The sequence below is a fragment of the Miniopterus natalensis genome, chromosome 3 (genome assembly GCF_054644295.1).
Source record: "Miniopterus natalensis isolate mMinNat1 chromosome 3, mMinNat1.hap1, whole genome shotgun sequence".
Classification (NCBI taxonomy): Eukaryota; Metazoa; Chordata; class Mammalia; order Chiroptera; family Miniopteridae; genus Miniopterus; species Miniopterus natalensis.
This window is the reverse complement of record NC_142083.1, coordinates 50799521-50823166: the sequence shown is the minus strand read 5'-3', so window position 1 is coordinate 50823166 and position 23646 is coordinate 50799521. Positions and strand designations below refer to the sequence as shown.

Sequence of the window (23646 nt, the reverse complement as noted above, 5' to 3'; positions counted from 1 at the left end):
CATAAAAAGACTAACAAGATTTTTCATTTTTCAAACTAGACAAACTTATTCTAAATATGTATGGAAGAAGTAAGTTAGCAAGAGTATCCAGGACAATTCTGAAAAAGAAAACTTGCAAAGTTTTTGCAAGATTTTGACTACCATGCCAATAAACAAATTAGAATGGTCCACTGCATAATAAAAAATGTTTTGAAAGGACTCAAATGTAAATGAGATGTTGGTATATGATAAAATGGCACTTTAGATCAGTAGAGGAAAAGATAATTTATTCAATAAAAGATGTTACATAATGAAGTGGCATTTCCTAACCAATGGGAAGAATGTTAGTTTACTCTATGAAAGGTCAATTGGGTAGCCATCTTATAAAACAGTTAAAGTTAGGTCTTTAATTGGTAACCATTCCAGATGGGTCAAGGATATTAAGATGAAAAATGAAACTCTAAAAGAAGATAAGTGGGGGAGACCATTCTAAATATATGTGACACAAAATCCCAAAGCTACAAAAGCAAATACTCATAAATTTGATTGCATGAAAATACCAATTTCTGCATGTCAAAAACACCACAACAAAGTCAAAAGACAAATTATAAAAAGGAAAAAAAATTCAGGTTTTCTTTCAAAGAGCTAATATCTAAAGCATGCCTATAATAATAATAATAATTAAAAAACAAACCAGAAAAAGAAAAATGGGCAAAGAATAGAAAAATAGGAAAGGTCACAGTGAAGGAAATTCCAGTGGCTATTAAATATATAAAAATAAAATATTACTCATAAAAATAAAATATTTTTAATATATTGCTGAGTGAGAGTTTAAGTTGGTATAATTTCTTTAGGGGTAATTTGGTAGTATTTAGCATAATTTTGCTAGACATAGGTCTTGCCCCTGCAATTTCACTTCTAGGTATCTATTGTTAAATGGGGAAAGAAGAGAGCAAGATGCAGAACATTTTGTATAGTATGCTACCATTTGTGTGTTGGGGGTAGTGGTAAAGAATGTAGTTTGCAGATTCATGGTCTGTCTCTAAAGGGACACACAGGAAGGTGGTTACAGTAGTGGCCTCCAGAAAGGGGAACTGGGTCGCTGGGGGATTGGGAAAGGAGGGAGACTTCATGCTCATGGTTAACTCCTTTGTATCTTTCAAAGCTTGTACCTTGTACATATATTTCCTACTTTAAAAAGCAGTAATAAAGTCAGCCACATCCAGGGTCTATCTATGTCCCACCAATTATTCCAAATACTCCCATCAAATAAACAAATAGTCCATGTCCCATCAGATACAAATAATTCATCAGACACCATCAAATACTTAGAAATTACTATTTTATGGTTCATAAGTAATAATTAATAGTTAAATGGTTATTCTACATTCCACATTATCCAGAGGAATATAACTTTATATTCTGTTTGCTTCTATTCTTTTAATATTTCCATTAAGTTGTTAAGTTGCTAAGAATGAGATATTAATGGTAATCATTCTTGAAAATATATAATTCTATAATGATTATTTTTTAATTTTAAAATAGTGTACATTCTTTAAAAGTAAAAAATCAGTAATTATTAAAAATAACATTTAAAACATATAATTAATCGTGATCTTTTGACATATTTCTATGTAGATCCAGAACATTATTTTCTTATTTTTGTTCAGATATTTTTTTGATTAGTATGGGTTTTAAGCCACTGGTCAATTGCGTTTTCATACTTCCTCGGTTCTTTCAGCCAGTCTTGATGCCACCTAAGATTCGCTATAACATTTGAGTAGTTTTGCCCTAGACTTTGTTTCCACCTGATAAACTGCTCTTTATTGTATTGGTGGACAGAAGCAGAAACTTTAGGGTAGTTTATAATGGAACGAAGCTTCTGATCCAAAGAATAAGTAATTTCTGGAAATTTTGTAGCAATATTTGTTAGTTCATCTGGATCTGAAGAAATGTCTGAAAGAAAAAAAAATTAAATACCCGTCAAAATAATTACCTGCTACAATAACATTTTTTAGAATGTCATTACTCTGCAATAGACTATGTGTTAGAATTTATTTTTATTTTTAGTTCCTCTTAGTAAGATGGAGGACAGTATAAATGGTAAAACAATATACCAAAAGTGAAACACCTCTCTAAATGTATGTTCAAATTATCTTCTTTCTTACCATCATCCTGCTATCCCATTTTTTTCTTATCAATCCTTAGATGGCAGAGATAGTGAAACCCTTATCACTAGGAAGCTGGCTTGGCCTAATTCTTCCTGATTTTGATGACTTGCTTACTTTGACATGCAGAGAAAAAAAATAGTGTGCTTTTATTGTCCCATATCAATAACCCCAAAGTAGAGAATTATTTTGAGTTAATAATTTTGACATTTGTAACCGGGAAGGAAATATAGGGAGAAATGAATATTAATAATGAAATTAGCACATATTTTATGTGCAAAAAGAGGGCAAGGGATAAATAAAACCTTAATTCTAATAATGCTGCTTTAAAATTAATTCACAGAATAGTGAAGCTAGGAGGCATTATTGTAGGTGAAAGGAGTATGGGTTTTGGAATCAGACCAGGGTTGAAATCCCAGTTCTGCCACTTCTTAGGTGTGAGACCTTGCACAGGTATCTGAATCCCTTTGACCCCTGGTCATCTCTATAAAATGATGCTGATATCATCTTTTAGGGTTGGGGGGAATATTAAATAATATATGTAAAATGTCAGGCTTCATAAGATAGAGGTGTTAATCATCCAGAACAGCTGAAATCAAGGTACAATGAGAGACTGTTGACTACTGATTGGGAAAGATAACCATGAGTACTGGAAGATGCCTAGATCAGAGAAAAACAGTGGTTTCAACGCTGAGTTCCAGATCAGAAGCTTTCGGGCACTTGCTCTGAAATTCAGATGGTGATTTGCAAAGGAGCTGCTCCTCAGGCAACCTTTTGTACACTGTCACAGCATGAAAAGCAGCAGATATTTTTGTAACAATGATTACTGGATCTCTTAGGCAACACTATGTAGGTCAGCTCGTTACACATCCTACTACACTTAAGAAATAAATCAACAAATTTACCAAAGAGCTGAGGTGGTACTGAAGCACCGTCAGAGTAGGCTATATACTTCCACTGGTTAGTTCGAAGCATGTAAGTGGAAGCATTCACATTGCATCCATGGAATTCACTCAGAACCCAGGGCGGATGTAGGTGTTTGGATTTATGTTCATTCTCGAACATTTCTGATGACAATGGCAACAAAGAATATCCACTCAGGTTCTGAGGCAGAGGAATTCCAGCAATATCTATAACACAAGTAATACAATCTTTTAAAATAACTCATTTTTTCATTAGTTGAACATTCATAAATGATGTCATTAAAGGTCACAGAGACTAAAGACTACATATGGTGTCAGGTGGGTACTAGACTTATTGGGTGATCACTTTGGAAGTTACATAAATGTCTAATCACTGTGTTGTACACCTGGAACTAATATAATGATGGATGTCAACTGTAATTGGAAAATAGAAATATTAAAAAAAAAAATACAAAATGGTCTATGTACAATGCCCCTCCCAAACCTCCACTAAGATCCTGTAACAATGAGGGTTTTGCAATTTAAATCACTAGCAATTAAGCATTATTTTAAACATAATTGTATTTTTATGTAATTACATTTTCACAGTTCACAATTCAAAAAAATCTGGTTTATTTTTATTTTCAGTTGTAACTGTTGATAGTACCCTTTTACTATCAAAATTGTGCTGACTTGGACAATATGTTAGACATCCCATCTCAATAAATAAACAAACAAAACAAAACAAAAAATCCCTGTTTATATAGTTTTAAAGCCTACATTTTCTTTTCTACATGGGGGCTGTTTCACATAGTTCACCATTTAAAATAAAGTTGACTATTTTTTACCCAATTTATAATTACTAGATAGTCATAATCTTTCTCATTTTTAAATATAATACTATAATAAATATCTATGGAGATAAGTCTTTCTGTATATCTATAGATTATTTTCTAATATTGGAATTTTAGAATGGGATATGTGTATATTTTGAAAAACAGAGTGCATACTGTTTTATCTCAAGATTGTACACTAGAAAATTTGCATCATGGGTAAATATAAATGATATTTAAAGAAAAGTTATTTAAACAATGCATAATAATCAACTAATCAATAAGGTGGTAGGATGACTAGGAATAGACTATGATATACTGTAGACAGCTCCCTAAACATACTGGATTATTTAGCTGCTAGAGTCAAAAAGATAAACAAAATGCCAGATATTACCATGAAGTATTTTGAGGGAAATGTGAGAAATAATCACCCCAACCTTAATCATTGTACTTCAAGAAAAACAGAACAAGGCTAAAAAGAAAATGATAATCTGGAGAAGGCTTTTCGTTGGAAATGGGGTGGGGAGAGTCCTAGAGGAGGACAACTAGGGGAGGAAGCTGAAAGAAATGCCAATATAAACACATGTTCTTAAATTATAAAGATGATAATAAGAGAGATACTTACAAATATACATCGTTGTATGTACATTCCTTATGAAAACAGAAATGAGGAAAATTAATGGGAATTGGCTAAAAATTGATGGAGCCAGAAAGTGGCAGAGATCCGGCTAAGTGTTAAAATTGCCCCGGAATAAAAGAGAACCAGCAAATGGTGGCTAAGAAACTGAGATTAGAAATATACATCAGGCAAAAGAACAACAAAGAAGTGAGTTCATATCTAAAAGAAGTTATGTGAAATAAAAGACAAAAGGAAAGGACACTGATATAAATTAACTGTAAAGAAATTTAAGGCCCTGGAATAGTCTTTAGGTAAATGCTTACATTTTAGAGGCGGAAGATGAAATGATATACAAATCATAGCTATGAAGTTATGAACCTGAATATCTTACGTGGTTTACTGTATGGTCATATCCTGATTGTGAATCTTTTGAAGGAAAAATGACTACAGCGAGTGAAGGCCAAAGGAACCTGAGGAATATTATAGTCGTATTTCAGATATGGATTGACTCACAGTTAAAGGAGCTGCTCAGGGTTATAAACAAGTCAGCAAGGCCTCTGCCTACCTTGCTTATTCATTCTCCAGCATTATTACAAATAAGGACTTACAGACTTACATTACTTACCAAGCACCGTAGGGTAAATATCCACAAGGGAAACCACATTTGATACTTGTAGGTTGGCCTTAATGCCCGGTCCCATTATCAAGAGTGGAACATGGGCACTAGCTTCATACATGCTCATTTTATAAAACTGACGGTGTTCCATGGCCAGCTCTCCGTGGTCTGAAGTGTAGATGACCACAGTTTTCTCAAGAAGACCTAACTGGCGAAGAGCCAAAATGATTTCACCTGCAATATAATCATGACAAATCTCAATTAGCTTTTGGTTAATGTTTTATTCTATCATAGTAACCTCATCACAACTCTATCCTATGAGTTTGTAGGGATGTTTCTTAACTTCCGAATATTATCTACTGCTCTTGCATAAGTAATACGGCTTCATGGGCCTGTTCCTCAGTTGATGGACAGGAGAGAGAAAGGAGAAAATATAAAACCTACAGGATAATTTCTTTATTTGAAGATCATGCTGGTGAAAACATTAACCTACAGGATAATTCTGTTTCTATTGGTGAACAGGGGGGAGATTTTCCCTTTAGTGATTCGAATGAAAAAAGAAAGACAAGTCTGGACATCGGACTGTGCATGTCTCAGATAATGAAAGGATTGGTATCACACTGACCCACAATTTCTGCCCAGTGGAAGGTGGTAAGAGGGGTCAGAACTCCTCTTCCCTGTGACCCTTTGCCCAAATCCCCAATCACCAGATCATGCCCATGAAGGTGGCAGAGGGCTATGGAAATCCTATCTTCGAAGAAGGGCTGGAAGCAGTTCAGTCTATGAGTGTGATGTAGCATATTCTTAGGGAATACCTGGACAGTGAAGTTCCTCTGCCCACTCCCTGTTTCTTAGTGTCCTGAAACTTCCTCCTCATTGTAATTAAGAGAATCACAGTAAGGCATAGTCCAGAGAGAGGGGTCATCCCTAGTTTGGCAGTTCCTCAATCTGGGATACAGGGCTCTCTGAATTACTTAAAAAAACAAAACCAAAAACAACAGGTTATTCAGCGGTCCAGTCAGAACAGAGACCCAGTGCTCTGTGGAATTACGGAGTTCAGACCATCAGGATCTTTCAACTGGACAACTGAAATTGCTTCCTAATTGGTCTTCTTGCCTGCACTCTTTCCCGTCCACAATATTCCTGTACCACTCTGGCGGATAGCTTTCTGACATTTCTGACCATGTGACATCCAGTTTAAACCTTTTTCACAGCTTCCTATCATTTTATTCTTTAGTATGACACACAAAGCCCCTGTCCACTCTCTAAGCTCATCACCCTCAGCCTCCCTGAACACCTTAACTTTCACAAGCCTACCAACTTAGAATTCCCTGAACTAATAATAGTTTAGACTTTCTTGCCTCTGTACATATTCTGCCTTCTTTGTCGAATGCCTTTTCTCCCCGTCTACTTGGCAAATTGCCATTCTTCCTTTGTGACCCAGATCAAGCATTTCCTCCTCGTGAAGCATTCCCCACTACTCCAGGTAGAGTGAATCACACTGTCCTCCAGGACCCTACGACTTGCATATTACTCTAGTTACAATTGCTGGTAAATGTTTACTGGGTTCTCACTATGTGGTAGGCACTATGGATGTAAAACAAGGCACCTAAAATGCAGTGGTGATTAAGACTGAATGTCTCTGCCTTCATGAAGCTCATGTTCTCAAGGGAAATGGGCAGTAAACAAGTAAAAAGATAAAATAATGAAAGATTATGGCTAAGCAAAGTATAGAGTAAGTAGGATGATGGGGCTGGTATATTAACTTAGAGTGGTTGGGAAGATATTCCTGAGGAGGTGATATTGGAGCTGACAGCTAAAGACTGACAGTAGCCAGGTGTGTAAAAAGTAAAGGGAAGGGCATCCCAGGCAGAGGGAACAGTGAATATAAGGCCCTCAGGTGGAGTACGCGCCTAGAGGGTTTTTAATGAATACATGATTTCTTTATAATACTCAGTACTGCCAGTGCCCAACATAGTGCCTAATTGCTAGGAGGCACTAAATGTTTGTTGAACAAGCACTGTAAAGAGTAATAAATACTATCTGGTAACTAAAACAGTGTTTCATAACCTTTGTAATTTGAAGTGAGCTCTGCATTTTTTTTTCCTGAAGAGACTTGAAGAGTAGTATCCCACACTCTCTGCAGCAACATTATATACTGTTTCACTTTAGTAGACATGGAAGAATGGATAGCTGCGAACCTTCAAGAGGTATTTGCAGGGTGCAAATGGGTGAACATCAGTAACATCAGAAAATATAGAAATACAATTCAACATTTGCATGGATCTAAGGATCATAGAAACTTACTTAAAATCTTACTTGCATTTTAGAGTAAGTAGCTGGAAAGTCCTGAAGACTCTTTTAATACATATTATACTTGCTATATTATAAATAATTTATCCATATGGCTGTTTTGCTTTCTGTTTTATACTTTTCTATTTTTGCCTAATGAATGCTTTTTAAGAAATAGCCATTCACTTGGTCACTCCTGAGGTTTACTTTGTACGGAAAAGGTGTTACCCATACTTCACTAATTCAATTATGCTCTACTCCAAGGTGCAGCAAAATAAGTGATATGGCTTGGGAAAAGAACCTGTTATAAAAATGTGTATTTTTTTAAACCAGAGTTTCTCCACCTGAAGTGGAAACTGCCATCACTCTACAAGTGAGTGGGTAAAACACTTTCTTGACAGTCATCTTACAGAGATAGGTTTGTTTCTGAACTGAATTAGAAAAGGAAATTCAATATGATGCTGGACCAGAATATACATGGGGAAACCGACTTCGCCTTTAGTTAAGCCTTGCTCTGAAGGGCTGGGGAGAATGGGTTTGTTTTGCAGTTATTACAAGTCTGGGACAAGTCATAAGACTCTACCACTAAACTGTCTCATCTCCTGGAACCTAACCTGTCCCACATGTATCTGTGTGTGTCTGAATACTGGCACACTTCAGAGATGTTTCAGGTTCAGTTCCAGACGACCGCAATCAAGCGAGTATCACAATAAAGTAAGTTGCAATCTTTTTGCTGGTGGAGGGTCTTCCCTTTAATTTGTAAAAAACACACCTGTGAAGCATGTTAAAAAGAGGTATGCCTGAACTGATGACTGATTAAAGCTGGCAAAATGTTTTGTTTCAAGCAGATGATATAGCGTTCTGTGACCTTTTCTTTGTGTATGAACAAATCTAAGCATTTATTAATTTATGAATAATTAAAATGGAAAAGGCTTTTATTTACTATTAATAATGCAGATTATCCAATTTTTATGTGTCAAGAGCCTTAAAATCCTAAATCTGAAGTATCTAAGCAACTGATATAAGAAATCATCTCAGAACGTTCATTCAAGTCATCAACTAGCATAATCATGGTTTGATGGCAAATTATTATACTTTTTCTTCATGTAATTGCTAATTAATATACCACCTACCAAGCATGGCATCTGTCTCAGCACACATAGCATAATAAAATGCTCTAATATTCTTAATTTCTTTTTCTGTAAACTTCCCAGTGCAGTTTTTTGTATAAGAAGAGTAATAATCTATAGGGTGCATTTCTGACAGAGGCGACCACTTTGGGATTTTGATGGCATCATAAGACACCTAAAAAGGGAGAAAAACAAAGCAGTAATGTTCCTGTGATCCAACAAGTATGTATGGTGAACTAGACATACATACTTTAATTATTTAGGATAGTAGAAAAGAATGGTTACAAATTATGCACCAAAATAGTAATCAAATACATAAATTATGAACAAATTGTTAATATTCCCAGTAATAACAAAAGGCATATATTAATATCTGTACATACAGTGAGATAGTTTCAGCTTCCATGGTTATTTTTACAATCCTGAACTGTGCACGGTGAACACTGCCTGCACTCCTTAAAAAATGCCTTTCGGTTTCTCTTTTAATAGACACATTATATGCAAAGGTATTCAATTCAGAAGCCGGTTTCTAAGTTTTAACACTTACTTTATTTCTGTAAAATTGCCCCTTTAGTTTTTGTCAACCAGTTATTGGTCTTGATTTAATGAGAATATACAATATTCAAATTTTTCTTAAGAAGTGATGATAAAATACAGTAAGTGAATACCAGTAACATACAGGTATAATGTTAACTTCTGGTTTTGAGCACACATAGTGTACTTACTTTTTTAAGCCAATAAAGAGATGTGTGAAATGTTGAAGATCCAAAATTTTCTCCTGAAGATGGTGAAGGATAAGGGTGTGGTAAATTTAATCCCAAATACAGAACAAATGGTTGAGTGAAATTAATTGCTTCTGTTCTTAACCAGTTTACTGCTGTATCTGTATTCTTCCAGTCCTCTTCCATTACTCTTACTTTATTCTTGCTGGGGATAAGATTAACCATAGGTCTGCCTTCTTGTCTGAGTAAAAAAGCAACATCTCTTGTCCATGCTTCCACACGATTGCTGGGAAGGCAAAAAGACAGGTATACTCTAAGGAATTTAAACGTTTTAAAAACGAATCATAAACATAAGAAAGCAATATGGAAAATGATTTTTATTTTTTTAAACTTGACAAAGGGTTTATTCTAGAACGGAAAATTTTGTTTAACATTTAAAATTGAATCAACAAATCTCTCCTTATTAACAAAATAAAGGAGCTACAATACCTATTTACCTGGGGGCTTGTTACAAATGCAGTCTCAGGGTCATTCCAGACCCACTGAATCAGAAAGGGTATTTAACAAGATGCCCAGGTGATTCTCATGCATATTAAAGTTTAGATGCACTGCTCTACATAACAGTGCAAGAATTCTTTTATGGAAAAAACCCTCAATTTTTAGACAGAATAACCCATAAGTAGGAGAATTATTCTGTCTTGGTTTGATGCCAGAAAACAAGGTGATGGCTAAACTCACTATCCAATAGTTAGCAGTTTGATTAGTTTCCTTTTAACACCAAGATCTCCTCTTAATAAAAATAGAAATTACAACTACCTAATACATTATCAACTAATTATTGCATAAATTTGCCTATGTGCCACTGCCGTGTGGATTTTCTGTGCCAATGTGCCCAAGTCTGCTGTTGTAGCATTGGATACCGTCAGTCCACAGGTGTCACAGGGTTAATTTATGCAATAACAATCTCATCTGAAAAAACATCACACATTTCACACATTCAGATTGGTAAGAACATAAATTTTCTTTCAAACTGAATTAGGAGCCTAGACTTAAACCTTCAGCTTCCTAATATAATTAACTATCTCAGACTGGGGAGATCCATATCTATTTCTCTCTCTGTCTCTCTTGCCCAAGTGAACACACACACAATCATCACTGATGGGACTGTAACCGGTAACTTGTCTCAGATAATTCTCTTGCATGAAAAATTACAATTCTGAATAATGCCCTTGCAAGTAATATTAGCCTAACAAATTCTGTAAGAGAAAAAGGAATCCATACCCTTCCCCATGATATACTCTTCTCTCAAAGTTGTGAGAAACACTTAAAGGCTGTCATCCATCTTCCTTATGTGATTATACACAAAAACAGACACTTAACCAGTTGGGTAGCACTGTCCTTTGCTTCCTTACATAGTATTATTTTAAATGTTTTTCTTGGTTAAATCTTGTATTAAATAACTAAGGGTGGTCAATATGAAAATAATCTATTATTCTGGGTTATAATATTATTTGCCCTCATACTAAATTAGATCTCCACTTTTTTTAATTTTTCTGCTTGCTATTAATGACCTTTGTTCTTCCTTTGCTGACAGACATCAATTTTTAATTACCTCATCTGGTTGAAAAAATTTTTTTTCACTTTAACAATGTTCTTTTTTAAAAATACATTCTGGTTTTGCTTTAGTCAAACCTGGCATATGCTAGATATTATTGTGGTTGTTAATTTATTTTTAATATCCAGAACGCTAATTTACTTATGTACTTTTAGACATTTTAACATTCTTTAGACATTGTAGAAAAAGTCTAAAAATTCTTATATATTCCTTATACAGTAAGTGCCCTGCTTTGGCAATTTTGTATTCTAGCCTCAGACGAGAAAAAGAGGTGCTGACAGCCAGACTCTTTACGCGAACTGCAGTATAATGTAGTCCATAAGGGAGACCACTGGAACGATGGAAACACTGCGTAAAGGGAAACAGGGACACTTTTAAGGGATGACAAAGTAGAGCAATCAAGAAATTACATGAGCTCCAAAAAATTCATCTCAAACAGTTGGGCAAAAACTATGTTCAAGGAAGAAAGGAATAGGACAGAACTATTCCAAGGTAATTCTTTTCCTTAGAGAACAAAGACTTTATGGAGGTTATAGAATTCAGCGTATCTGATGAAGCAGCAGGTTATTTCCTGCCAGCTGCCTTAGTCTGTTATTTCAGTCCTCACATCATCTTCAAGCCTTACCTTTCACTGCTTCCTTATAGAATTCTTGATCCAATGTCCCCCAAAAGGTTTGTACTTTCCTACGTGGATGCCTTTGGTTTCTCCTTCCTGTCCCCCATTTGAGCCTAGTGATGTTCTACTTTTGAGAGTCATTAAATCTAAAATACTATTAATGTAAAATGTACTTTAAAAATGTATACTGTTAAGAAAAAACATTGCCAATACATAAGGGAATTTTCATCAATTGTAAGATGCATTGCAGTTTCAGAGATGTTGAACTGTGAAAAACTGTGCACCTCAGAATAGGCTAAATATAGTACTTCCAGCCTTTTCTCTCGCCCCTTAAAAAACCACCTGTACGTGATGGCTTCCTCCTTTAAATAGAACTCGCCACATTTTGCCCTTCAATGTGGTTACCTAGACTTTTTTTAACCACCTCTTTTAAACCGTAAGTCCCTTCAATTAGGTCATATCTGACTAATGCTAAAACTAATTAAATTGAAAAAGTCAAGTCTCCACATTATTGGATAGTTTTAGGATCTTCTCAAGCAGACTGAAATAAACTTCCAAGTCCTCAAATGGCTAACACTGGCAAAAGTAGGAGATCAACTCCATGATGGGCAGCTAAACATCATAATTAAACTTCGGTAATTAAATGTAAAAAAAATCCAGGAATTGGAATGAAGTTGTAGGCTCAGAGCTCTCAGTCATGTTACAGGAAACTGAGTAGGAGTTTGGTAGACAGCGAGCTGAAGATAGCCCCCGAAGCTGCTTCTGCCAAGAATTTGCTAGTCATCAGAAGTGAGAGTTCTGGGGTAATAAAACAAAAGCAAACCAACAGCAGGCTCTTCCACTATCACAAAATATCATGCTGAGAATGCGCCCAGAATTATGCAAGCTGCTCTAGACACTGAATATCAATAAAGATGATAACGTGTGTGTGTTTGGGGAGGGGATCGAAAAAAGCGTCTAAAATGATCAGAGGAATGGATGACTTTCTCCGTTATAAGGAAAAGAATAAGATAAAATCATCCTCAGTACAGAGAAAACTGACCTGAAAGTATAGATGATGCTAGATTATAAAATGATAATGGCCATGGTTAGGTACACACAGACTTATTCATTGGGCTGCGGAGTTCGGGGGCTGAGAGAGGCTCCCTGCTGCCCTCCTTCAGTTTTCTCGGCCTCCCTCGGTCTCCCTGGCTCTGCTGAGAAAGCCTGTGATGTGTGGTCTGTGGCCTGACAGGGAAGGGAAGAGCGGTGCTAGCAGCCTAGGATTGGCTTCCCTTCGCTGTTTGCCGAGAGGCTCTAGCTTGAGAATTTTTCCATAGAAATTCTCTCACTTTGGAAGTAGGTCTTTTATTTTTTCATCTGTTTGAGAGTATTGAAAATTGCCTATTGTGAATTGGCTTCAGAAAAACATAAGCTGTATGAATTGAGAACATATATAATTACAGTGGTGGTGAGATGAAATAACAAAGAACTGGATTGTAGGTTTTAAGCTTTTAGCTAGGAAAGACAAAACAGTAGCTTGTTTACGTTCTCTTCTGATGCCACAAGAATCTAAGCTCCATGAGGTTAGAGATTTTTGCATTTTGATCACTACTGTATTCCCATAATTTAAAAATAATGTCTGGTATGTAGTAGGTGGTTCAATAAATATTTACTGAATGGGTACTACATACATCTGATTTTACTTTTGCAACTTACTTAAATAAAGATCATCTTCGAATATTAGTACTTTAAGGATTATTACTTAACATTCCAAGTCTTTATTAAATTGTACTGATCTTAGAAATCTAGTTTTTAAAATGTCTATATGAAATGAATTACCTTACAATTCTATACACTTCCAAATTAACATTTTCTTTGGTTTTGCTAATTCTAAAAAAACTTGACAAATTAGTGTCAATGGATCTGAGCCCTTAGGATATGGAAGAATAAATTTAAGATTAAAAAAGTAGATGTGATATTCGTAAGGCCACGCTGATGAGTATAAAATACTTAATTTTAGATCACGTTTCTCAACCTCTGCACTACTGACATTCTGGGTTTGATCATTCTTTGTTGAGGGGTGGGGCTGTCCTGCGCAGCACAGTTTAGCAGCAACCCTGGCCTCTATGCTCTAGATGCCAGCAGCGTTCTCCCAGTGATGTCAACCCCAAATGTCTTCTGGGGCGAAAATTGCCCTTGGTTGAGAACCACTGTTTTTTTGTTGTTGTTTTTATTGTTTGTTTGTTTGTTTATAATATTACAGATGTCCCTTTTTCTCCCCAATGACTCATTCTCCCGTCCCATCCCCCTCCCGATGTTGTTTTTTTTAAGATTTTATTGATTTTTAGAGAGAGAAGAAGAAAGAGGAAGAGAGAGAAACATTGATGTGAGAGCAAAACATCAATTGGCTGCCTCCTGCACAACCTCCACAGGGGATGGAGCCCGCAACCCGGTCATGTGCCCTGACTGGGAATTGAACAGACAACCTTTTGATGCACCGGACAAGGCCCAACCAACTGAGCCACACTGGTCAGGGTGAGAACCACTCTTTTAAATAAATATTGGGAATACATTGGCAAAACAGTTTTACCTGATAGTATAAAATGATCAAAGTACCTAATGAATTAAATACAAATGATTCCCCTCAATTGCTAACAAGATATAGTAAGTATGGACCTAATCAGAAACACTTTAAGCACAATACATATAATATGAGGGGGGCAGATGAATATCAGGACTTTATAAACCACTTACCTGTACTCCATCAAAATCACAGAATTTTAGAAAGAAAAATCCTTTAAGGTAATCTAGTGTAAGCTCATTTGATGAAACTGAGATTCTAAGTAGATAAGCAACTTGCTCAAGGTCTTCTAGTCAGTAAGCGGCATCTCAGTGAGTAGTGTCACCAATACTTGAATAACAATGGTCTGGAAGAAACAGTGTGTAGCCCTTAGAGCTCCCAGTGTGGTGCAATGTACTATACACAGTAAGGGACACGTAGCTGGACTAGCGTTCCTACACTGGTACAAGAAGAAAGCATCACTTGATGCCTAAGAGACAGGTGGGGCATTGTAGTAATGAACTAAGAAACTTGTACTTCTGGCTGAAAATAGAAGCAGGATCAAAATAGCCTATTTCAGTGGTAAATGTAGCACACAAAGTTATAAAAACTTGAATTTTGACTTTGAGAGTCAGTCTATCAAAAACACTGAATGCCCCTATTTATGAAGTTTGATATTAAGGAGAACTTTTTTCCTGAGATCTATTTTTAAACTTGCACAGAATATCTAAAAGAGAACGTGCTATAATTCATATAACCTTTGCAAACATGCTATTAAAAGAAACCTTGTCCTATTTGTCAGCCATATGACTGTGTGGGCACATATAGTCCCCATACAAATAGTCCTGATCGTTTATTTCAATTTCCTAAGCTCCGGTGGGAGGGTGAGTAAACGAAAATATGCTGCAAGTAATTATTATTCTGAAAAGCATCTTTGACTTCTGACACAGCAACATTTAAGAGGCTCTTTTGCTTTTACTAATTTTAGAATTCCACACAAGAAATAACTTAGGAAAATTAAGGACATTTAATATATTAAAAAACCGAAAAACCAGATATACTCTATTAGTTGAGGATATATACAAAATACTAATAATGAACAGATGCTATGACCTGGGATAAACAGAACATAAATGTTTATCAAATAATAAGCTATAGATAGAGCAATATAACTTTTTATTCATTCATTTGTTCAACAAACCTTTAACTGTGTCCTATAATGCACTAGCACTACTGGCAGTGGGAATAAAGCATTGAAAAAGACAGGATCCTTGCCCTCCAAGAATTACTATCACACCGAAGAATAAAATTCAGGCCATGTTTTAACCATTTCACACATAGAATGATGATTACAGGAAATACTAGGGGTTCAACTTAAGCTTCTTTTTATTTTTGGATTAATTGAGGAAAAATATAGGAAGAATTTCAAAAAGGATAATATGAAGAGTTGTATTTCACTCTGGATTAGCCTTACTTTACAAAAAGGAGGATTTTAAAGAGAAATTTGTGAAACTCCATGAAATAACAGCAATGCAATGAGCTTTAGAAAAAGAAAAAGTTATGTAAGTATCAAACTGCAATTCTGGTTAAGCCATTTTTATAACAACAATATTTTACCTTGATTAAATGCTTACTTTGTGCCAGGGACTGTTAAATACTTTGTATTATTTCATTCAATTCTTTTATTAACTCATTTAAAAATGACAGTTGTCCTCCAATGAGGTGAGTATTATTAGGTCCAGTTACAGATAAGAACACTGACACTTAGAGATGTCAGGTAACTTGTTCAGGGTCACAAGGATGGTAGGCAAGGCAGCTAGTTTCAAAGCCTAGACTGCTCCCACCCCACTGACCTCCCCTCCCACCCCTTCTTTCTGCTGTGTTAGCCAGGCAGAGTAGGGAAAGAGCATTTTGCACAGAAGGACTAGCGTGTCAATGGTCCAGAGGTAGTAAAAAGCATCTTAAAGGAATTAAAGAAAGACCAAGTGCATACTGAGGGAGAAGGAGAGTGGTACTAAGTGAGACTAAAGGTAGGCAGGGGCTAGACTATGTAGGGTCTTAGAAACAATATTGTGAATTTGGGATTTTAGCCTTCCTGCCCAGATTAAAATCACCAAAAGATTTTAAGCAGGTAAAAAGATCACTCTGGCTACCTACAGAAAATAAGTTGGAAGAAAAGAAGTTAGGAGGCCATTTCAATTGTTTAGGCAAAACATGATAGTACTTGGTGGAGATGATAAGAAGTGAATAAATTGGAGAAATATTTTAGAAGTAGAGCTGACAATATTTGGTGATGGATTAGAACACAGGGGTGGGGAAGAGAAATCAGGATTACTTCTGAGTTTCCAGTCTTTATATCTTTTAGATTTTAAAATACAGAAAAGGAAAGAAATTTAACATTAACCAGAAGAGCAAGATTAATACAGTAAGTCCTCACTTAACATTGTCAGTCATTTCTGTGACTTTAGTGAAATGACATATAACAAAATCAGTTTTACCATTGGCCAATGGATACTAAAAAGCATTATGTTCCTAGGGCATCTCATGAAGATTATAATGAAATGAGTCGTTGAACAAAAGGACATCAATGGAAGACCTGCTCTACTCAGATTCTTCTAGATTATTTTATTATCTGTTTACCCAAAGCTCATTGTATTAGTTTCCCTAGGCTGCTATAACAGATTACTACAAACTGGGTGGATTAAAACAACAGAAATTTATTTCCTCACAGTTCTGGAGGCTAGAAATCTGAAATCAAGGTGTTGGCAGAGCCATGCTTCCTCTATAGCAGCAATTTTCAACCTTATTCATCTCATGGCACATATAAGCTAATTACTAAAATTCTGCAGCCCACCAGAAATATGTTTTTTGTTGATCTGATTAAAAAAATAGGTACAATTTTGATTCATTCACACTGGGTGGCTATTGTTGTTTGGGCTGATGTCATTTTCTTTTATTTGACAATCTAAAGGAAAAGAGGCCAGTGACCCTAACTAGTCAGGTACCACATGTTTTAAAAATTCTTGTGGCACACAAGGTTGAAAATTGCAGCCTAAAAGGCCTCAGAGAAGAACTTTTCCTTGCTTCTTCCGAGCCTCTGGTAACTCCTGGGACTCTTTAGCATTCTTTGGCTTATAGCTGTGATCACTTCCATCTATGTCTCTGTCTCTACACTGCCTTCTCTGCGTGTCTGTGTCCTTTCCTCTTCTAATAAGGACTAGTCACTGGATTTAGGATTTACTCTAAATCCAGGATGATTTCACCTTCAACTAAATAGGCAATAGGATCTATTTCCAAATAAGGTCACATTCTGAAATTCCAGGTGGACATGAACTTTTGGGGAACACTATTCCTCTCACTACACTCACCATTATTATTATTGAATTTATCTCTCTCGTTCTTACTTATTATAATCATTAGCATCATCCTCATCACTACTATATTTACCACAGCCCTCAATTAACACCTGTTAGGGAAGAGGTACTGCTCTAAGGTCTTAATACATATTTGTGCCAGGAGTCACAAGTGTTGGGAGACCCCAAGATCACACCTAAATTCCCTAGGAGGAGTCATGGGACTTAGCAAATAGTTTAACTCATGGCTATGGTTTACTACAGTGAAAGGACATAAAGCAAAATCAGTAAAGGGAAAATATGCTTAGGGTAATTCCAAAGGAAACCAGGCATGAGTTGCCAAGTGGAGTCACAAAGGACACACTTAATTCATCTAGCACCTAACTGTGACAATATATGTGAAGTGTTGTCTAGTGGAAAGCTCATTAGAGACTCAATACCTAAGTTGTTATTGGGGTTGATTATGTAGACACCTTCTGCCTAGAACATACCAAAACTCCAGATTCCCACTGTGAAATCAGGTGCTCAGCATAACCATATTGTATAAACACTCTAGGTACACACACAGTAAGTCATTTTATCAGTTAGGGAATATAGGGAACACTCCTGAGATTCAGGGTCCCAGATGTCAGCCAAGGGCCAACTTTGAAAGCAGGGCTTGCTAAGGATAGAAGTCTCAGACCTACTGTGTTAGCTCTTTTCTCCACATATTTCATTAAAGAAATTAAAGTTCCTTAGCTTAGATAATGTTCCCAAGGTTATACTATTACAGGTTAGTAGTAAATAGAGAAACTAGGAGTCAAAATTAGGTAATCTGATTCTAGATCTCTACTATTACCCACTATGCTGGGCTGCCTGATTTTTGAAGACTTAGTAAAATGAAAAAAAAAAAAGAAGTTACAATAGACTCACATTAGAATGAACTAGTAAAATGAAGAAGAAAAAAGAAGTTAAAATAGACTCACATTAGAATGAACTGAACTGACAAAGCCAAGTAGCAAGAAGACTATAATCTTTAAAACAGATTGTAAATAACATAGTAGCCATTATATAACAAAAACTCCATAAAAATCAATCATGGGCTAAACAATTTTATAGACATTCTTATAGACCTTTAATGTTTAAGAAAAATAAAATTACCAGCATATTAACAAATTTAATATTTTAAGAAGATTAAGGAAAGCTAAAGTTTTAGCCAAATTAACACAATTGAGGGATTAACAGATTTAACTTTACCTTGTAGAGAAATAAAAAGTCAAAAGTTAAGACATTTATGTGACATAGCAGAGAGAAGCCTATTAGGACTATTTTTTGTTTTATTTTTTACCTAATGGAATGATGTCCTGAAGTATAGTCCAATTTTCCAAATTTTTGTGTTTGGTAGCCATTCTTTCCCATGATATCCATCCATGTTGTATAATTTGGATCTAGGCCTTTAAAGTTATTCCAAGATTCTGTTAAGTGAGTGAAGAGGCCACTCCACATTGCTGGGAGAAAAGAAGAAATCGGGATTAGTGTAAAGTTTAACAATTTGTTTTAACTATTAAGACAATTACTCCAAGAGAAAATAGTCTACTTGTTTAGAGCTCATGTTCTGGAATAAAACATACCTGCATTGAGTGCTTTACCTAACATTTCTAATTATCTCCTTTTATCAAGGGGAAAACTCTGCAAGGAGTTACTATTTCCATTTTACAGGCGAGTCTCTAAGGCTTATAGGTTACATTGTTTAAGGTAAATACAGCTGGAATTAAATATAAAGCCCGTCAGACTCTAGTCTTCTTTTAATCACAAAAATAATCACTAAGTAGCTAGTGGTTAATTTTCTCATTTTCTACAACTATTTATTCAATAAACCCTATCACAATTTTTAAAGAAAAAAATTTTAACCATGTAAGGTGTGATGGATGTTAACTAAACATTGTGATAATCATTTCACAATACATACATGTATCAAATAATTATGTTATACACCTTAAACTAATACAATGTTATATGTCAATTATATCTCAATAAAACTGGAAAAAATCATTTTTCCCTTTTACCATTTCTGTGCACACACATAGTAAAGGTGAATAAGCTTGCTAAGAAAACGATCTCTTTTTTTGAATGGGATGGGAGGTTACCTGGGTTTGAATCCCAATAACACCAGTTAGTGAGTGGCTTTTGTTAAGTTACTTAACCTGTCAGTACTTTAGTTTTATCTGCAAAACGGGGATAATAATAATATCTACTTTATGGAAACGTGAGGATTATGTAAATTAAGACATGTAAGGCACTTAGAATGAAATAAATGTTAATTATTATTATTCCTTTTCTTTGCTCCAACTCTTCAAAATATACTACTTCCAGGAAAAGCATCACCTAACACTCTTGAAATCTTAAGAGTTGATAGCTTTTTTATTCATTATTTCATTTGATGCTGGGGACAACCCTATGAGGTACATAACGTATACAGCATTTTATAGATAAGGAAACTGAGTGGCTTGTTTGACCTGGCCCACTGAGGATTCAAATCCAGGTCATCACCTCACCTAGTCTACTGCTCATTCCATTTACTCAATTAAGAATAAAAATTGCCCAGCTGATGGGGCTCAGTGGTTGAGCACTGACCCATGAACTAAGGGGTCACGGTTCGATTACCGGTCAGGGCACATGCCCAGGTTTCGGGCTCCATCCCCAGTCGGGAGCATGCAGGCAGCAGTCAATGGATGACTCTCCCATCATTGATGTTTTTCTCTCTCTCTCTCCCTCTCTTTTCCTCTCTCTGAAATCAATAAACACATATTTTAAAAAATTAACAAAATGCTTTTTTAATATACCTGGTCCTTCATCATTGAAATATAACTTATAATATAGTTCAGGTTTCTTTTAACCATTGGTGGTTATATAGTCGATAGGATTGAAAATGTAGGTGAAGAAACTTGTGACTCAAATCACAGAGAATATCATGCTGGGAACTTACAGACAAAAGCAAACTGTTGAGTGCTGTTTATGGGCTCCAAAGCAACCAATCATATATTAAGTGGGGAAAACAACTCTGTCAGAGAAGACACACAATTTATAAGAATGGCAGTTTTCCCGTTTCTCAGTTATTCATGGCTTAATGTCACTGACATTTTGCCATTAAAACTATGCCTATATCTAGTAATTGTTAAATTACTATAATAAAAGTAATTAAGTTTGGGATAGAAGCAAATTGAGCCTGAACAGAGATAAAGTATGTAATCTGAAATAACATGGAAAACTTCAGATAAACATGATGTATGAAAAGTTCTAACTGCTTTGTGGTATACTCAGAAGTCCCCTCCCAACTCCCTGTACTCTTACTGAAAAATTTCCTTGGAAAGAGAACTCTTCTAAGAAATATGAATATTTCCTCATTTGCTTGAGTGGTCAAAAGATTCTTAGTCACCAATCATAAGGAAATGAAACAGTAACACATGAACTAAAACCATTTTAAAAAGTTCCTATTCTGGAAAAAATAAATTAGAAAATCTAATAACCCCAGTACCCAGTACATACCTTAAGACACATATGACTTAAATTTTTTTTATTAGATGCCAAATATGATTTACTATACTACTTTTCGGAATAATCTTTTAAATTGTAAAAGCATTTTCAGTGTGTGGCCACTTTCTTCTATTAATATTAAGCATGTTCATACCTGCACGTGATGGGCAACAGATTGGAGAGTTTGTGTAGGCATTCAGAAAGGAAGTGCCGTGGGCTTTCATGAAGTTGATAAAAGGAAGTTTTACTACCTGACTTCCTGGATAAAATGTTAGCCTTCCATCCTGGAATAAAGAAATTTAATTAACACTGATTGCATCACAAAAAAGAAAATTATTTCTTTTAATTTTAACCATAAAATTTATAAGCATAAGAAGACTTCAATAATGCCCAGCTGGGCGTGGCTCAGCGGTTGAGCATCGACCTAGGGTCCAGGAGATCTCGATTCAATTCCTGGTCAGGGCACATGCCCAGGTTGCGATCCCCAGTTGGGCGCATGCAGGATGCAGTTGATCATTGAGGACTCTCTCATCACTGATATTTCAACTCTCTCTCTCCCTCTCCCTTCTGCTCTCTGAAATCAATAAAGATATATTAAAAAAAGACTTCAATATGACCCTAAAATCCTCAAAAGATAAAAACAAATATAGTGTTATCAGTAATCTGGCTCATAATATTGAGAATTCAATGCAGTGTTACACTTAGATTCATTCGATTATAGTAAATAAATTAAAGGACTTTCTGGAAAGTTCGTTCAGGGGATGAGAAGGACCCAGCCATTCAAATAATTTAAGGGGCATGTAAAGTTAGAGACACCTGCAAGACATAAGTGGAGGTATCAATTAGGCGGCTAGATAGATGAGCCTGAAAGTTAAAAGAGATGTTTGGGTTGGAGATACGCATTTTGGAATAGAATTGGGAATTGACAAAGACAGAAAAAAGTATATTCTAGTCCTGGAGTTTATCTAGTATATGTTTTCAATATAATTATAAATAAATTACAGTTTAAAATGAGATAATCCAAAATATGGGATATATATAAACCCTTGAGATGCATATTTCCAAATGGATATATAAAGCAGGATGTTGGGTACAGGCAGAAATCTGGGGCGCAGAGAAGTCTACCCAGGTGAAATGACCTTGGCGGTCTTTAGCATATTCACAGCACTTGAAATGGTGAGACTGAATGAAACCTTTTAAGGAGAGAGTGAAAAGAGGAAAAAAAAGAAACCCAGTAAGAGCCCTGAGGAGTTCCAAGTAAAAGGAGAAGGCAGCACAGGAAACAGAAAGACAGGGCAGGGAGGAAGGTATCAGGAGACTGGGTCCCCTGGAAGCTGAGAGGAGACAGTGCCATACCGAGAAAAAGGTAATGTCAGCTGTGTTGAGAGGGGACCTAAAATAAGGCCAGAAAATGCACAGTGGAATTGGCAGTGTGGCGACAGCTGGTGATCTTGACAAGAGCACTTTCCACGGAGTGGTAGGGGTGGACAGCTAAACTGGAAAGGGAAAAAGAGGGTGGGGGTGAGAAAGTGAGGCGGCTCTTCTTCTAAGAAGTTATTTTACAAAGGGAAACAAGAATGGGACGGCTGTGAGAGAGCAGAAACGTGGGAGAGCGTTAGCTGGAGGAGAATGTAGAATCTAGATGGGGTTCTTTTTAAGATGGGAAGAATTGGGGCTTGTTTTTATGTGGAAATAACCACTTCTAGCAGGAGTAATCGCTGAATGCCAAGCAAGCAACCACTGATTTCCTGAACGATAAGCTAGGAAGCCCACGACAAAAGTACATCTCTTCTCAAGACTTTCTTCAAATTCACAAATTCAAACTCACAGAAACTTATCCTCACAAATCCCACGTGCCTGCGTGTCTTATTCTTACAATCTTTTGGTAATAACCATTTCTTCCCTTCTCACCCAAACACAAAGTCCTGCAAACTTGTGGTGAACTGGGAAATGACCGTTAGAAAACTAACAAGCTTTTATGGAGAATGTTATTTCCCTTCACTATTAAATCAAACGGGGCTATGGACTGATCGTTCATTAACAGTGGAAAAATAGTTTAGTGAGTCGAGGCTAGCAATAAAATAAAGATAAAAAGATTTGCAAAGATGCTATCAGAGAGCATTTTATTTGCTAAAGTGTTGCTTTATATGTATTATATGCCCATCTATGTTGTGTACGTGTGTATATGGGGCTTCAAGATACAATGCACTTTTTGCTTTGCATCGGAGTGAAACAAGTTTGCAAGTGTCAGACTGTGCTCCCCAAAGCCGGGGCACGGGAAAGGCTGTGCGCGGGTAGCGGATCCGGACCGGCGCGCCCGCCCCGCCCCGCTCTCGGTACTTACGAAAGAGTCGCTCACAACTAGCACCACGTTAGGCGCATCGGGCCAAGCCCGGGCTATTCCCCGCCTCTGCCCACTAGCGCCGGGAGCTGGTGCTGCCAGCGCCGAGGCTACGACCGCCGACACGCACAGCAGCAGCATCGCGGGCAGCAGTCGGAGCCCGGCCTCTGCGCGCAGGGCTCGCCGCCTCCCCCAGGGAAAGGTGGGTGGGGATCGCAGAGAGCGCAGCTGGGTTCCTCTGAGCGCTTCAGCAGAACTACAACTCCCATCAGGCCCCAGGGAGCACATGCGCAAAGGCGGGCTCCCCCGCCCAGACTCGCGTGAAGACTTTTCGACCAAACGCGGAGCGAGCGGAGAGCTGGTCACTTCCAGTCACGTGAGCCGTGCCCGGGACGCGCGCATGCG

At 36.6% G+C, this 23646-nt stretch overlaps 1 protein-coding gene across 1 annotated transcript; it reads right to left on the bottom strand.

Annotated features, from left to right (window-relative positions):
• Positions 1 to 1304: 1304 nt before the first annotated feature.
• Positions 1305 to 23430, bottom strand: ARSK (arylsulfatase family member K). The gene is made up of 8 exons (XM_016216194.2): positions 23245 to 23430; positions 21055 to 21184; positions 18715 to 18874; positions 9265 to 9547; positions 8543 to 8714; positions 5127 to 5351; positions 3053 to 3277; positions 1305 to 1935 (listed from the first exon to the last, which is right to left on the bottom strand). The coding sequence occupies exons 1-8, from the start codon at positions 23380 to 23382 to the stop codon at positions 1646 to 1648; spliced, it is 1623 nt and encodes a 540-aa protein (XP_016071680.1). The 5' UTR covers positions 23383 to 23430; the 3' UTR covers positions 1305 to 1645.
• Positions 23431 to 23646: the final 216 nt, after the last annotated feature.